This window comes from Castanea sativa, chromosome 3 (genome assembly GCF_040712315.1).
Source record: "Castanea sativa cultivar Marrone di Chiusa Pesio chromosome 3, ASM4071231v1".
Taxonomy (NCBI): Eukaryota; Viridiplantae; Streptophyta; class Magnoliopsida; order Fagales; family Fagaceae; genus Castanea; species Castanea sativa.
In genome coordinates, this window is record NC_134015.1 from 55,449,461 (window position 1) to 55,467,049 (window position 17,589).

The 17,589-nt window shown below is 30.3% G+C and overlaps 1 protein-coding gene across 7 annotated transcripts; it reads right to left on the minus strand.

Moving 5' to 3' along the window:
* Nucleotides 1-1,672: 1,672 nt before the first annotated feature.
* Nucleotides 1,673-6,881, minus strand: LOC142629579 (phosphate transporter PHO1 homolog 3-like). 7 transcript variants are annotated; one of them, XM_075803588.1, is made up of 13 exons: nt 6,385-6,881; nt 5,441-5,752; nt 5,299-5,347; nt 4,973-5,044; nt 4,700-4,829; nt 4,476-4,596; nt 4,008-4,266; nt 3,819-3,923; nt 3,674-3,718; nt 2,825-2,974; nt 2,261-2,539; nt 1,859-1,995; nt 1,673-1,772 (listed from the first exon to the last, which is right to left on the minus strand). In XM_075803588.1, exons 1-13 carry the CDS (start codon nt 6,879-6,881, stop codon nt 1,673-1,675), a joined length of 2,256 nt encoding a protein of 751 aa, XP_075659703.1. The 7 variants fall into 7 exon arrangements, with proteins under 7 accessions (XP_075659703.1, XP_075659702.1, XP_075659701.1 ...); XM_075803587.1 differs by having other exon boundaries at nt 5,441-5,798; nt 6,368-6,881; XM_075803586.1 differs by having other exon boundaries at nt 5,441-5,780; nt 6,323-6,881.
* Between the last annotated feature and the right edge of the window lie 10,708 nt (nt 6,882-17,589).

The window sequence follows — 17,589 nt, forward strand, 5'->3', positions numbered from 1 at the left end:
AGTTCATTATTAAAAAAAATTTTAAAAGAAAGATAAGTTCAAGTTACTTTACGTCTTTTTTTTAATCTTTTCTCAAGTTTGTTGAAATTTAATAAGTATATATTTTGTAATTTGTAGTACACATGTGAGTTATGAAGTACTTATTTTGTATTTACAATACTGCTTTATATATACTACTATACATAATATATACTACAAAGGGAAAAAAATAAAATAAAAACAAAAAATTAGTCATCAAATTTTTTATTCAACCTTCCCCAAAAACAAAATCCTAACTAAAATATATACAGAATTAGGATTTGACTCTCAATCCATTTATTAAGATGGACAAGGACTTTATAGTGCCCCATGACAAAAATAAAATTAAGTTCAAAAAGTTTCACTATCATTGTCATTGTACAAGAAATGACAATGATTGAAACTGACACCGTATGAACGGTCTGTGTACGTTGCTTTGGAGCGTGGTTTGAATAAATGCAGAATAACGATGGAGGTAGGTTTGTTCTTTTTAGAGTGGTAAAGACTTCCTTGTTAGTTGTTGCATGGAAATTCTACAAGAACGGACAAAAATAAAAACCAAGGTAACGAATGTCCTATATATGTTGTCTAGGTACGCATTACACATGTTGAACAAATAGAATTGGAACACTGGTTGCATAAATTTGTGGTTTGTATTAAGCACCGGCGGATCTTCTACGGCTTTAATACCAATTTATTAGGACTTAGGAAGGAGAAGTAACAGGGGATCCATCAAGAGTCCATTTATATATAGAGAAAGTCTTTTACGGCTTGATCACCACTCTAAGAGGTAAAATTTATATTTCTAAGAAACCCAGAACATAGAGAAATAAGTGTCTTAAAAAAAATTTCCATTTCAAAGTCTATCTAGGAAGCACAAACAATGTTATGAGTACGGATATGATGCGGCGATATGAGCAATTTAAAAAAAAAAATTATAACACGACATAACAAATATAACACCGATACAATACAAATACAACATAAATATAACACTAATACAAGTATAGGTACAACACTCTAAATGAAGTGTTTGCATTTTCTAAAATTCATCAATCTAATTCACAATATGTTAAAGTTAGCATTTGAACTTTTTGAAAGAAGAAATAAAATAAAAGAAAACTCAACAACAAATAATAAGTAAAATTCTTTAACAAAAAAGTTGAAAGATTTTAAGAAAAATAGGACAAGAAGTATGCTAATGTCATACTGTACGTCGGGGGAGGCATGCATTGATAGTAGTGTAGAACAACCTTTAATTAACAAAAGCAAAATTTTTGTTACAACTTGTTTTATGAGGTCAGCAGGTAAATTCCAATAATTATGGTTCTTGTAATAAAAATTAAAATAAGATTAAAATCTACTATTATTCAGGAAAAAAAAAACATAAAAATTCAATTTATCAACATAAATACATTGTGTAATCGATCTGTCACGATCATGGACTGCCTTCACAAAAAAAATTATTGTGACTACATAATGTAGTCCACATCACATTTCTCAGCATCTCCTAAGAAAATGAAAAAATAAATAAATAAATAAATTCTGCTATAGTTTCTAGAAAAATTTTAACTTTCTTATTTCTCTTTAGTCTAATATATATATTTCTCTTTCTCTTCTCTTCTCTGGGAAAAATGTAGAAAGTTGAAACATCCTATTCATCTTTATCTTCATCTTCATCATAATTGAAGGGTAGCGGCACAGACTTGAAAGCTCGGAACTTGCCAACATTGTTCAAATGTTCATTCTCCAATCTGATCAATGATGCATAGAAATTTAGGTTTATCACAAAAAATAAAGACGTTTTTGTACCAAAACGACTTTTTAAATTTATTGTTACCTGAAGAAATTCCACATGCCACGACGAATGATCTCTAGGCTAGCTACGATGGCTACTAAGGACTTTGTGTGTAAGAAAGACACTTTCAAACCCAATACAGTCTGCATCCATGCAAATCTCAGCAACACATTTAACACCTGCATGGTCATGAAGTTAAAATTAGTAGTGTTACTGTGTTAGATGTTGATAAAAGCTAAGAAGAATGCACGCGTACATAGATATGGACACTAACACAGGATACTGTAACACTAATTTTTGAAAACTTAGGACATGAGACAAAGGGAATGAGATAGTTAATAGTTAATATATATCTTTATGCACATTTTATGTTTATTTTAAGTTTTAAAATAAATAAAATCAATCAAAACCTATTTAGATGTCAAAAGTTATTTTGTCACTCACCATGGCTCCAAAATATATACTTTTGTTATGGATTAAGAGCTTGTCTCTCAGCCAGCGGTTCTTAGATTGACGTTGAAGAAGCCCCCAATCTATAACAAGGTCCCAGTATGTAGAAACCATTGCTGCAATGACTGAGGAAATCCAAGCTAAACTTTTCCAACCCATTCCCTTGTCAAGACTATAAGCAGTCCTCAAGCTAACAGCCACAATAGTCAGAAAATATTTAATGCCGTTATATCCTTGCATAGGATCTTTCTCTTCAAACAGGCGCCTGAGGCACTGAAAAAGAAAAGGGAATTAAGTATGTCCATCAAGCAATTATCATTCAATTTGTAGCAGCAGAAGAAGAGCAATATTAGAGACGGCACAAAAGGCTTTCATAAAACTTTTCACTACTCTCTTAAATGTCAAGTTATAATTTGTGTAAGGTCACTTTTACTACATTACATTACTTTACCATTAACACCATTTTTTAGCATGCACCAATTACAAATGATACCATAATGGTTTTGATTTTTTTTTTTTATCCCTAAAATTATTGCATCCAAAGAAATGTCTAGGTACCTGAAGGAGTCGAGACCAGTATGGAATTAGAGCAACAATGAAAAGGAAAGTATTGTATACATTGCTTGCTTCACAGTTGTGAAGTCTCTGCTTGAAGTCTCCCCAACCAAAGTAGCAAATGTAAAACTCCAAACTTCTCAAGGCTTGCACCTGCAACAAAAGTAGGAATAAAATTATCATTATCATCAAATTCTTGATAGACGAGATTAGTAAAGCTACTCACAATTTTACTACAAAAGGTTTACGAACTTACTGATAATGAATGGGATTGGTGCTATGTTAATAACATTGTAAATTGATTTCTTAGTTATTATTATTATCATTATAAATTTATTATACCTTTTTTTGTATTTTAAAAGTTGACACATCAAGTTATAAGAGCATTTCCATTGGCAATTGTAAATGGGAAATGTAGGAGAAATTTAGCATCAAGACACAAAAAGAGCTCAGTAACCAGACTTGTAAAATCTGAGAATTGCAAATTTTTTTTGCAATTGTGCTATAGTGTCATCCTAAATGTAGGATGACACTGTAGCACAATTGTAAAAATTATAATATATTTTAATTTCAAAAGATCACTATAACACTGTAACAGTAGCACAAAAATTATATATTGTATTATTTTAATGAGTAATATATATTATTTTAATGAGTAGAATAAGAAAATAAAAGTTAAAATATTAGTTATGTTATAAAATAATATAGTATAATTAATAAAGTATTTTTTTAAGATAATAAAATGAAAGTTGCGGATACAAATGCTCTAAGAATTATATAGTAAATAAAATGCGTGGTAGTTGTAGTGTTATTCTTGGCTAATTGATAAACAACATGCAGCAATTTACCGACCTGGCTAGTGAACTGATCTGCCAAGAAGAAATCTAGGAGTGTCACCTGCAGTAGAAAGAAATTCTCAAACGTTCATACTTCATGCTCAACCACCCCAGTTCAACTTACTAATCTTATGCATTAAGAGTTCTTGACCAATATTTACCTTGTACAAAGGAGCACAAATACAATGAAAGACACATCTAAGGAAGGAGAAACGACTTGTGCGGTACATGATGTTAAATGGGCAGAATAATATGAAAAGTACAAGCTGCACAGAAATACAGGATTAGGTTCTGTCTATATATTCAGAAGTTAAATGTGGAAATCGTTTAATTAAGTTTAATAAGCTTACTAAAACCAAGATCAGAGGCAGAAGTTCGGTGTATGTTCCATAATCTTTTGTTGTTGAATCTACCTCCATGTCAAGGTTTAAGAGCACACAGGTTAATGCTAGCACTGCAAGACCAAAACTGAGGAGGAGAACTTCTAGATACCCCAACTCGGATCCTTGCTTGAATCCAAATATGAAGGAATAATTGACCCGGTATCGCCGCCAGAAGTATATATTGGCAGCAAACGTAATCATGTGCAAAACTATAAAGCCAAACAAGCTGCAGGGAGTTCAACATGTGAACAAAAGAGTTATATATTGATCAGCTAAAACGACTTAATACTAGAATGTCTTGCTATGTTATGTTAAAATAATGATTAGATTCACCTTTTTCTATTACTTAATTAGTTTAAGATTTTAGAAAACATGACATTTTATTATGGTATCAGAATAGATGGTCCTACAAATTTAGTTTAAGAAGAAATATACCTGTAAAGGGGAAACACGTTGTCCATGTACAGTATTGCCTCTTTCTTACCCATGAGATTGCGCGCACGGACAATTAAGATAAGGGCTAATATCAGAGCTACAGAGCAGCCAGCCAAAAAACCTGAAGTTTTTACAAAGACCAAATTCAAGGGAAAGAAATTAATATCAAAATTGGTCCCAATTCACTGTTATGAAGTTTGATTCATACTAAAAAAATTCCTTACCAGTGGAAAATGTTATCCTATGTCTTTCTCTGATTGCCTGGGGTCTTAAGATTTTCATGCCATCAGTGCGGTTAGAATTGGAGAAATGTTTGATGAATGTAGCTTCAACCCTTTCCATAAGTTTGGTAATCTGTAATGGCAAATATCATATTAGAAGGAAAGCACTTGACATAGCAACCCTTCTGTAAGCAAAACCAAAAGTTTGAGTGGTTTTGAGAATGAATAATCTGGTTTCCCCTTTATTGTAGTTTGCAAATGAATAGAGAATTTTACCTCTTCAGAGCTGCCAAAGTAGGAGTTATCCACCATTTTCATGTAAGATTTTGATGCTTTCCTTGAAGTGATCTAAAATGTTAAACTCAAAATGTAAGAACCAAAATCCATGTCCAAGCCCTGGGAATAAGAGCATTGTCTGTTTGCTAACATTTTTTTTTTTCTTTTAGTTTTAATTGTAGATATCACTATACAGTTTTTTAAAATCTCACTATTTTTTAAGTACAACCATACTTACACCAACTTTCAACAAATAAGCAAATCAGCAAAGTTCTCATTCTCATTCAAATTAACACTACATACATTTTTTTGGGAGGGGAAAGTACCTTATCATATTTCTTCATGATCTTTGAAAATGCCAATGTATTCAAGAAGCTGTACCATTCAAAGCAATATGATTAACTGCATTCATTTGAAAGAAAGACAAGCAAACCCAAGCAAATCTAACAATAAACTTCCATCTAGTACCTGTAGTTCTTTAGGAGCCTAAGCTTCTGGTAAAATTCAACAAAAGCAGGCTTAAGTTGATCTTCAACTTTCCTCAAATTTTCCCTAGTGTAATTCAGCTCTGCATGCACGGGGTGCTTGAGTAAGCCCTTAATGGTTGAACGAGGAGTCTCTAGAGTGTTGTTCATTTTCACATGACTAAGTATTTCAAGAGGAGCTGGTCTAGCGGCCTTCAGGTTCTTTGGCTTCTGTTCTCGAACCTTTTGGTTGACAATTTCATTCTCTTTGTCATCTTTATCATCACCTGATTCATCTGATGATGGTCCATGGCTGCTCGGACCCTCTTCAATCACATCCATGGGCATGGGTACTCTTCCTGCTCATGGAAATTTTAGTATAGTTATATTGAAAAGTTCTACTAATTGATATCAGTTTTTACAAAAACTTTGATATACTTAGCCTCGTTATAAATATCAAACTTGTGAAGCATAGTCATAATTTGCCACTATTTTAGTAATGCATCAATTTTTAAAAGTAATAATTCAAAATTTTAATTATTATCATATGGATATCAATTAAGTTCATCGTCAGTTTAACTTTTACAATTTTTTATAGCAAAAATAATAGTAATTTTAGCAATTTTTCAACCTGTGTAACATAATCAATAGTATTTAGTATGCCATAATTTTCAATAACTTATTTATTAAACAAGAAATAACAAAGATAAAAGTTAGTTTATTTTCAAAAAAAAAATGGTTTTTTAAATTAAGCCAGAGACAGAAAAAAAAATTAAATAAATAAAAACAAAAACAAAAAACCAATTACTTTTTCCCAAGTACACAACAACCATATGAAAAAGCTTCAAAAACTTACTAATACTTGATCTGGCCCTTTTTGGTGTAGAAGCAGCCAATGCAGCAGTTGAAGCAGCAACATCAGTAGCAAGACGAGTCATCTCCCCAGACCTATCAAAACCTCCTTCAGGTTTCTCCACTTTGATCCTAAAAGCAATCAAAGCATCCATTTGCTTGTTCAGCATAGCTGCTTCCTTCATCACCTCATCCACTTTAGCCTTGTAAAACTTGTTCACTTTATTTAATTCCTCATCAAGCCTCCTAAAGTAATCCAACTCATATTCACCACCTTCATCAGAGGACATGAGAAATGTAGTTTGATAACTTTGTGAGCCACCATTGTTCACAGAATTTACAAAAATGGGGTGGCTTTCAATGTCATTAGAAAGTGATGATGGGCCAGTGGGGTTGTTGTTTCTTTGTGTTAAGCCACTAAAAGCTCTATAAAGTGTGTGCTTTCGTTTAAGGCCGTCTGGGGTTACTGGTGGCTTGGTTATTTGCTTGAAGCGTTGGATTTCTTTCAAAAGGGATTTAAGTTGAATGTAATCCATGTATGCTTCTTGCCATTCAGGCACCATTTGTGCTGTGAATTCCTTCCCAAATTTCATGGTTTCTTTTAGCCTTTTATGGCAGCACAAAATGAAGCAATATAGAGTGAGCTAGTTGCTAGTTTTGCTAGTTGCTATACTCCAAATCCGCCACCCCCAGCAACCTTCGTTTGGATTCCTATTCTCTTGTCTGATCTCCAAGCCTATTAAGCTCTCGGCTCCTATATTCTGATCTGGGTCTGCAAATTCAAGCCACAAAGTGAAATGGGTCTCTCTGGCCTATGCATACTTTGTTTCAAATTGGAACTTTAGCTCTTTACGGTTGGTTGGATGGGCCATAATGTTGGTTTGGTCCTTTTTCTGGTGATCTTACGTAAACATTTTGGTCTTTTGACTTGCTAAACCTTGCATGGGATTTGAAGAAGACAAGGAAGAAGGCAGTAGTGTGGACTACCTGCTGGCAGAGGATGACGCCAGAGATCTCTTACTAGTGTCGCCGGCAAGGATTGGTGGTGGTGAAAGAATGTGTTGTGCTTTTTTTTTAATATTTATTTTCAGCAACTGAATCAAAAAATTGCAAAAATTTATAATTTAATTCAATAAGTTTAAATGTGACAAGTTTTTATTTGTAGAATAAAAAGTGATTCAAGAACTAGAAAAGAAGATTTGAACTATATACATTTGGAGAAAATGAAGAATGATTGGCAGAGATATGTTTCCATTTCTAGCAAATTTTAGTTGTAGAGCCCACCTATCCGTTTTTCTGGCAAATTTGCTAAAAATAGATATAACAGTCACCATTGAAAATGTATACATTTGGAGAAAACGAAAATGATTGACAGAGATATTTTTCCATTTCTAGCAAGTTTTCTGTTTAGCTCCAGAGCCAACCTATCAAGAGGCGGAGCTACTTGTGGACTAGGGTTGGCCATGGACCCCTAGGTCCACAAGTAGTTCCTTTATTATATATATGGTTAAAAAACAAATAAAACAAAAAAACAAACAAGTATGACTAAGAGGTTTTAGAAGTTATTAGAGGTTATAAACTAAATGTGGCATGTCTTTATTCAACCCATCTAAAATTTTTTAAGTTAGAGCTCGAACTTTTATTCAACCTTTCCTAATTCCTAAGAACAAATTCCTAGCTATGATGGATTGAATATATACAGAATGAGGATTTGAATCTCAATCCATTTATAAGATGGACATTGACTTTATTATAGTTAGACCAGTAGCGATTACGATCATTATTGAACAAGAAATGATAACGTTTGAAACTAACACTATATGAATAGTGTGTTGATCAGGGCAGAGGCACATATAACCTTGGGAGCCATCCCCCCACCCCACCCCAACAACTTTGAAATCCCTTTATAATAATATATTAAAATAGGCTGGATTCTTAAAATTATAATGATTGGCCCCCATAAAAATTTTATAAAGGGATTTTGTATATTAACAAAAAAAAAAAAAAGTGCATTTGTGTTCCTTTGTATATTTTGTGCATTGGCAACACAAACTTATGAGTGTTTTTTTTCGCAAATTTGATCTTTTCATCATCATCATCTCATATTTTCCTTGGCTAATTTTATCTTTTAATTTTAGTTTTAGATGCATTGATTTGAGTTTAGAAATAATATTATTATATTTTAAATTTGATCATTTTGTATACCATATATTTATAAATTTAACATAGAATTATATAATTCGGCCCCTAAGCAAAATATCCTGGCTACACCCTTGGTGTTGATTTGATGCATGGGTTAAACAAATACATAATAAAAACTGGATTCCATTAATTTTGAAATGAACATAAGTCTTTCTTTTCATAGTGATCAAGACATAAGAGCTTCTAGTTTTTGCAATTGTGCAAGAATGGAAAAAGTTAGAAGGTAGAAATGAAATGTCCTATATATATGTTATCTAGGAACACATGTTGAACTTATCAAAAAAAAAAAAAAAAGGAACACACGTTGAACAAATTGACTTTAATGCCAATTTATAATTACTTAGGAAGGAGAAGTACTAGAGGATGAGGGGATTGCTCTAAAAAAAAAAAAAGAGAGAGGATGAAGGGATATCTATTGATATATAGATAAAGTCTTTACGTCTTGAATCTTGATCACCACTCTAACAGGTCAAATTTAAGTTTCTATTAAACCCAAAACATAGAGAAATAAGTGTCCAAACTCCTAAAAGAATTTTTCAAAGTCAATAAATCTAAATCACAATAAAAGTCAGCATTCGAGCTTTTTGAAAGAAGAAATAAAGTACAAGAGAAATGAAGAACAATTATTAAGTAAAATTCCTCGACAAAAATTTGAAACAATTAATATAAGAAAATGTTGGCAGATTTAACATAAAGTAATTTGTTAACAGATACCTTATGTTGCCAATTAACACTATCCATACATTAATATATAGCATACTTCCTGTTGAGGAGTTTTATTTAATAATTGTTCTTCAATTCTCTTGTATTTTATTTCTTCTTTCAAAAAGTTCAAATGCTAACTTCTATTGTGAATTAGATTGATGGACTTTGAAATATCAACTACTCAATTTCTTTACTTTTTCTTAAAGGTTGTGATTCAACCCTCACTCTGGCACTCACAACAGTGCCAGACAAGACGTAAATATTGTGCATAGCAAGTTGGGCTTTTGAACCAAAATAAATCCACCTAGAAATTTGGCGAACATAAGGCAGCAAGCCAGAAAGGAGACCCTGGTAAGTGGTATAGGCAAAATAGCCCAAAAGGCCATCAGCTTTTAGATGTCCATAGAAGCCCACAGGAGTAGAATATAAAGACTTGAATGGGTCTGTTTGATAATAATTAATTAATACAATAAAAATCCAAAAACAGCTTCTTCTTTTCTTTTCTCTTTTCAAAATAATTAAAAAAATATAAAATACTCTTCCAGACATATGATTTTAGTTGTTCTAACTAATGATTTAATTTATTTTATTTTTAGTAAACTGAAATTCATTCAAATGTTAACAAATAAAAGTATCGATATTAAATATATGCAGTCATAGCACAGACTACAAAAGATGGAGGATGATCAAAAGTTTCAAAATCAAAGCTCACCTCCTAGCAATTGGCTTCTTTACCCTGATTTGAGGAATATTTGGCCCATCAACACCCTGAAATAATCATTGAGGACAACAAAATCACCACTAACCATTGCTTTACTGTGCATGCATGAAAGAGACTATTACACTAGTGTCAAGATCTACTTCTAAGTTTTGAATATTCAATTCTATACACCCAACATTAACCCATCATAATATAATGGTTTAATTGTTTTCCATATTCCAGATTTTACAGATACTTCTATTCCAACAGAGGATGTTGCTGTAAGCCTATAACTTCAATTCTTTAATAAAAATGAGTATATAAATTGTGAGGTGTAGGGTCAGAAATTTGTTTTACTGGTTAAATACCATAACCAAACTATAGGCAAGTAACCAATTTCAAGAAGGCAACAATTTTTTAGGAGTAAAAGTCAGTTATTCAAGTGAGTAAAGAACGGCTCCATAGAAGATACTTGCACCAACTCTCACGAAGAGAGATTTGGGACACTCAATTTTTTAAGGATTTGAGAGAATGCATCAATGGAGCGTTCACTAAATCAATACCATTCTTCTTTGGAGAGTATCAATAGGGAAGGCAAGGCTAGCACCATTTGTGATAAGCCAACCAAGGGCAAAGCTAACAAATTAAAGAAACTGTCCTAATATCATATCGAAAATATATATGAGATGAACCGCTCACCACAAACCTTACAGCTATTTAATGAATTTCAGTTGAAAGCATATCGGGAACTGTTTAGAAATTGTTTACACATGCAAGAATTTTTATAAATGTTAATTTTTTCGGGTAAACTACGAGTTTAGTCCCTAACGTATACATTATATTTTATTTTGGTCTCTAACATTTCAAATGTGTTAATTTAATCCATAACCTTTTGTTAGTGTGTCAAAATAGTCTCTATGTTGTCAAATGATGAACCCAAAAAAAAAATTTGGTACATTTTGGTGACCGACCCAGACATCAACCAAAAGATTTACCAGAAGACTAAAGGAGAAATTAGACAATTAATGGAGAAGAGAAAGGGCTAACACAGAGTTACACAAATTTTTGGGTTCCATTTGCATGGAGATCAGCTAAACTTTTAATTGACTTGGCAAGTTTAAGCCAAATGGCATTCTATGTGACATAAAAGTAATTTTTTAATTTTAACCATTATTAGCCACATCAATATTTTTCATCAAATACTTAACAGTAAAGACTATTTTGATACAATAATAAAATGTTTGAGATTAAGTTGACACATTAGAAACATTAGAAACCAAATTGATACATAATTTTTTATATTATTGATATATAATTAACTCTTCTTAATATTTTCAATGAATATATTCAAGGTCGAATCCACCATCCTCTAATGTTTTAGCTACCGATTTTTTTTTATAAATAAATAAATAAACACATGCACACACATATATATAGACAACTTATTTGTTGGAATATCTATTCATTTCGGGAAAAAATAATTTAGCTTCCACTGTAAGTATCAAATTCTAAAGCCTTTGGGAGGTATCTTCTTAAACTAAAACTTTTCATTTTAAGAAAGAAGGTTAAGGACTTAGAAGTTTCCTTTTTATTTTTATAAAGGAAACCATCCCAAAAAAGAAAAAATAAACAACAACAAAAAACCAATAGTTATAAAATTTTAGTAATATTTGATCAAAAGATTCATTCGAGTGGTATATATAATACCAAAGATATTTGAATTTTTATTGATGTCATAATATTTTTCCATAAAAAACTTTTATTCTAATATATATATATATATATATATATATATATATTCTAATTCACTTAAAATTTATTTTATATTCAAATTTCCTCTTAAAATCATGTCGCATCTTCTTTTTCTTTTAAATGGTGGAATAGATAGTGTTGTATAAACAAATATAATTATATGAAATACCTTTTATTATATTAATAACTATGTTAATATATTGTTAAATTTAATTCTTTGACACCACTGCACACTCTAGGTATAATAGTCATTTCACAAGTATAACTGTCAGTTAGGTGATGGGGGTAAAGGATGAGGTTCAAATCTTCCGAATGGAGCTTTACACACATACACTTAAATTATACTAAAGTATAATTCTCTCTCACATTAAAAAAAAAAATCTTTGAAAAAAATAAAAAATATATAATAATACAAATATAATCATAATAAATGCTTATTAGAAACTACTATAATAATTTAATTTCATTCTTTTAATAATAACAAAAAAGTTAAAGAGAGCTAATATTTTTTTTGAATTTTACTTGATTTCATAATATTGTACAACAAAAAACTTTTCTTGACTTTCAATTTTGCACATTATTATTCTAATGTAAACTATATAATTAAGTGCATGCTTAAAATTTATTATATATTTAAAACACCATTAAAATATTTTCATATCACGTTTTCTTTAAAAGATATATGCGATGAGTAATTCTACAATACCCCAAAAAGGCGGGGTACAGTACCCAGTAGTAGGTAACCCGCTACACCAGGTTATTTTTTTTCTCACCTATATCAAAACCGTTAATTTACTATGGTTTTGTGGTGGTGAGTTACGATGGTGGTGGTGGTGGGTAGGTAGCGGTTCCAATTTGGGTTTGGGTTTGGATTTAGGTTTTGTTTTGTGTTTTGTGTTTTTTTTTTTTTTTTTTTTTTTTTTTTTTTTTTTTTTTTTTGGTTTTTTGCTATTGGGTTTGATTTTGGGATGGGTGGTTTACTTGGTTTTAATTGTTGTGGTTTGGATTTACAATGGTGGTAATTTTTTTTTTTTTTTTGGGGTACTTTAATTTGGTGGTGACAAATTGGGGTTTGTGGCTAAGTTTTGGTGAAAGGTGGTTGTGTGTGTTTACTAGAGAGAGAGAAAGATGAAGAAAGGAAAGAGAGATGGAAGAGAAGAGAGAAATACATAATTTTTTATATTATTTGATTGTGTAGTTTATATTATTTTAGTGAGTTGTAAATAAAAATAGAAACTGGGATATTAGGTGAATTGTAAAATGAAATGGTAAAATAAATAAAGTAAGTTTTGAGGTTGTAAAATAGAGACTGGTATGCGTCCCAGATGCTAGTGCTAAAATGCTTAACAAAAAAAAAAAAAAAAATGCTCTACTTCTAGGTTTTGAGTATTCAATTGTGTACACCCAACATTAACCCATCACATAATGGTTTAATTGTTATCCGTATTCCAGGACAAAGGACGTTGTTGTAAAAGCCTATAACTTCCATTCTTTAATAAAAATGAGTATATAAATTGTGAGGTTTAAGTCAGATATTTGTTTCAACGGTTAAATACCACAACCAAACTATAGGCAACCAATTTCAAGAAGACAACAATTTTTAGGCCCAAAAGTCAGTTATTCAAGTGAGTAAAGAATGGCTCCATAGAGGATATTTGCAGGGTGCACCAACTCTCTCGAAGAGAGATTTGGGACACTCATTGTTAAGGATTTGAGAGAACGCATTAAGCCATTAGTGGAGCTCTTAAACGAGACAACTTCACTAGATCATCATCATTCTTCTTTAGAGTGTATCAATTGGGGAGGCAATGCTAGCATCATTGTGCTAAGCCAACCAAGAGCAAAGCTAACAAAGAAACAATCCTGAAATCATATCGAAAATGTATGAGATAAGCCACTCACCACAAACCTTACGGTTATTTAATGAATTTGTGTTGAAAGCAAATCAGGAATACTTCAGAAATTCTTTACACATGCAAGACTTTTTATAAATATTAATTTTTTGGGGTAAATTACAAGTTTAGTCCCTAACGTTTACACCATGTTTCATTTTGGTCTCTGACGTTCCAATTGTGTCAACTTAATTCCTAACTTTTCATTACTGTCAAAATAGTCTCTATTGTTAAATGACAAACCAATTTTTTTTTTTTTGGGTATGTTTCCTGGTGAAGAGAAAGAGTTAAGCGAGTTACAAAAAATTTTGGGTTCCATTTGCATTTAGGTGAGGTGGAGCACGGCTAAACTTTTAATTGACTTGGCAAGTTTAGTCCACTTGGTGGTGTATATGGCATTCTACATGACATAAAAATAATTTTTTATTTTAACCATTATTAGCCATGTTAGTATTTTCCATCCATCAGTTAATGGTAAGGACTATTTTTATGCAGTATCAAAAAGTTAGAGACTAAATTGACATATTTAAAACGTTATAAACCAAATTGATACATAGTGTACACCTTACGAACTATACCCATAATTTACTCATTTTATCCAGCAATTGAATCCCCAAGAGTTGGTGGTACTATTGAGCATCAATAACATATATCTTATAAAAGATATAAGTTATTAAAATGAATCTGTTATTTCCCTTCCCTCTGCCCAAACCCAATAAACAATAACAAAATTATATATGAGGCCAATCATGTGCAGTTATATTTATCTGTTTGGTCGGAGATTTCTAATATCATGATATGAAAATTGTAATTTAAAAAGTACTGTAAAAACACGTATTTAAAATATTTATTATAATGCAAAAAAAAAAATTTGAACTTACAATTTTCAGTATTTAAATATTGGAAACTGTTATTTGGAATAACTAACCATCAAGCCCATAAGTTCTTAAGAATGACAAAATGTGTATCTTTATGGAAGGGCAAGACTTAGGTACGTCCTTAGATACTGTTCCTAAGTTCTCCTTTTAAGACCTGCCATGTGAATTTTTTACACATGAGATAAAAATGTATTTTTTAGTTAAGTAGTCACATGACTAAATTTTAAGAGGAAAACCTAAGAAACAGTACCTATGTTCTGTTTGGATAGAACTTATTGCTGAAAACTGAAAACACTGTTACAAAATGATTTTTAAAAGTGAGCATCAATAACATATACCTTATAAAAGATAATCTGTTATTTCCCTTCCCTCTGCCCAAACCCAATAAACAATAACAAAATTACATATGAGGCCAATCATGTGCATTTATATATATCTGTTTGGTCGGAGATTTCTAATATCATGATATGAAAAGTGTAATTTAAAAAGTACCGTAAAAACACGTATTTAAAATATTTATTATAATGCAAAAAAAAAAATTTGAACTTACAATTTTCAGTATTTAAATATTGGAAACTGTTATTTGCAATAATTAACCGTCAGGCCCATAAATTCTTAAGAATGACAAAATGTGTATCTTTGTGGAAGGGCAAGACTTAGGTATGTCCTTAGATACTGTTCTTAAGTTCTCCTTTTAAAACCTATCATGTGAATTTTTTGCACATGAGATGAAAGTGTATTTTTTATTTAAGTAGACACATGGCTAAATTTTAAGAAGAAAACCTAAAAAATAGTATCTAGGGTCTGTTTGGATAGAACTTATTACTGAAAACTGAAAATACTGTAGTAAAATAATTTTTAAATGTGTGAATAGTTCCGTAGGACCCATTTTAATAACTTTTTATGAATAAAATACTTGTAGGTCTCATGAATAGTGCATAAATAGTAATTTTGTCTCCCGTACAGTGTTGAACAATACACATTACTGTTCATGCACGAAAAAAAAAAAATTAAAAAAAAACGCAAAAATACAAAACGCAGCAAAATTTCACCCGAATCCAAACAGTCACCTAAAATACTGTGCTTAAAATTTATCCTTTTGGAAACTAGAGATAATTCAATTTTATTATCTAAAAAAAATTACTTATTTATACATTTGATAATTACAACATATGATATGCATTTATTCCGTGGGATTTGATGTGGGGTCCTTGTTGATTTGGTTATTTATTGTTCATCGAGATCTGCGCTTTTAAAACATCTTCGTACGTTTGACTGTTTGTGCATAGTTTTCGTTTTTAAAATAAGTATATTAATTTTTATTTTTTATTTTTTATTTTACTTTTGTTAATGAAAATAATATTTTTATATACTTTTATAAAAAAATCTAACTTTGTAAAAATTTCTAAAAAAAAAAACACAATTATATCAAATTTATGCGTATATCTCAATAAAGTATTAAAAAAATATAATCTATTTTTCAAAAGATACATATTACAACTCATAATTAAATATTTATGATGTAACCTTACAACAACCTACTTTTTTTCATAAAAAGAAAACTAAGTGTGTTAATTAGAAAATGCAAAAGTTGACAACATTTTTGTAGATATAAATGCAGGTGTGATTGTGTATTTGCTTTCAATTATGTTGCCTATAAACCTTATATTGAATCAATAAAACCCATTTTAACCGATTATGTAACTCTTACAAAATGCATACATATTGATGTCTTAAATAGATCCCAATTGGTAAAAAAAATTCAATCTTGACATGAAAAATATAAACCTGGATAGATGTTTATTCGAAATATTGACACGTGTGCATTTTTACAGAAGTTGCTGTAATTTAATTTATAATTAGTACTTACTTTTTTTTAAGAGAAATATTAAAAGGATTTGTTTAAAGAACATTTTTCATTAAAAAACATTTTATGAGAAAATAATTAATTTTTCTAAATTTTTTTTATATTTTCTATTGTTATGTAATTAATATAATGAGCATTTTTTAACTAAAATAATTGAATAAAGTTTGGTTTTTACTTTTATTGAAAAATTATTGTGTACTTTCGGAGTATTATAAATGCGTACTTTCTCTTCTCACATGAATAATAGGTCTTACTAATTAAATTCATAGTAGAACCTACCATTTATATAAGAGGAAAGAATATGTATTTATAATATTTTAAAAATACTTAATAATTTTTTACTTTTTTTATTTATTTTAGACATTAATATTCGTGGCTGAAATTAATTGGGGGAGGGGGTGTCGGAGGTTGAGTTGACAATGGAGAAAGCAGCAGTTTCTTCACATAAATATGATAATAATAAAAAAAATGATAATAAAAACCAGTCAAACTACGACTCCAAAAAGAAGCTTCATTCCCTAATCAACAGCAAAGCTAGTACCATCTCTTAATGCCTCCCTGTCTTTTTTGTCCATCGTTGCTGGTACGAACCCCCTCCACACCACACTTTTAAAATGGAGTATTAGATTATGAATGGATGAGTTTTTTTTATTACTAACGTTACCCCACGCGCTTTGAATTATTAGGTAATTCTTTTGTGCGTGTGATGTGAGTTTTTTTTTTTTTTTTAATATCAAAATTTTTCAAAAAAATAGAAAACAAAGAACCAACTAAAAATTATGGGTTCGGTTAATGTATGCCCTCTTAGGACACATATTAATCATTTATTTTAAGAAAATTTTTATGTAAAATTGAAAAAATTATCAAAATAGTGAATTGCTTTTTCATTTTTTTATAAAAAGTTTTCTGAAATGGATTACTAATATATGCCCTAAAAGCACACGTTAATAAATCCCAAAAATCATATACAATAATTAAAATCATATGAGAAATTTCTATAAAGAAGAAAAATCTTATAAGCAATAAAATGATTAAAAAAAAATAGCACTAAAAGAATTACTTTGGTAAGAAATGATCACTCCTTAAGAGAGACAGAGAAAGAGTTTTTTTATTTTTTTAATGATTAAATAAAGAGAAGCGTTGTGTTTACAATATTTTAACAACAAATTATATGTAGTAAGTTGTTATTGATTCTAATTTGAATTTACAGCTTAAATTACCTTTTTGTCCACCCATAATAACCAATAACAACCTACATTTATTTAAATGATATTGTCATAACATTTTCACAATAAATTTTATGTG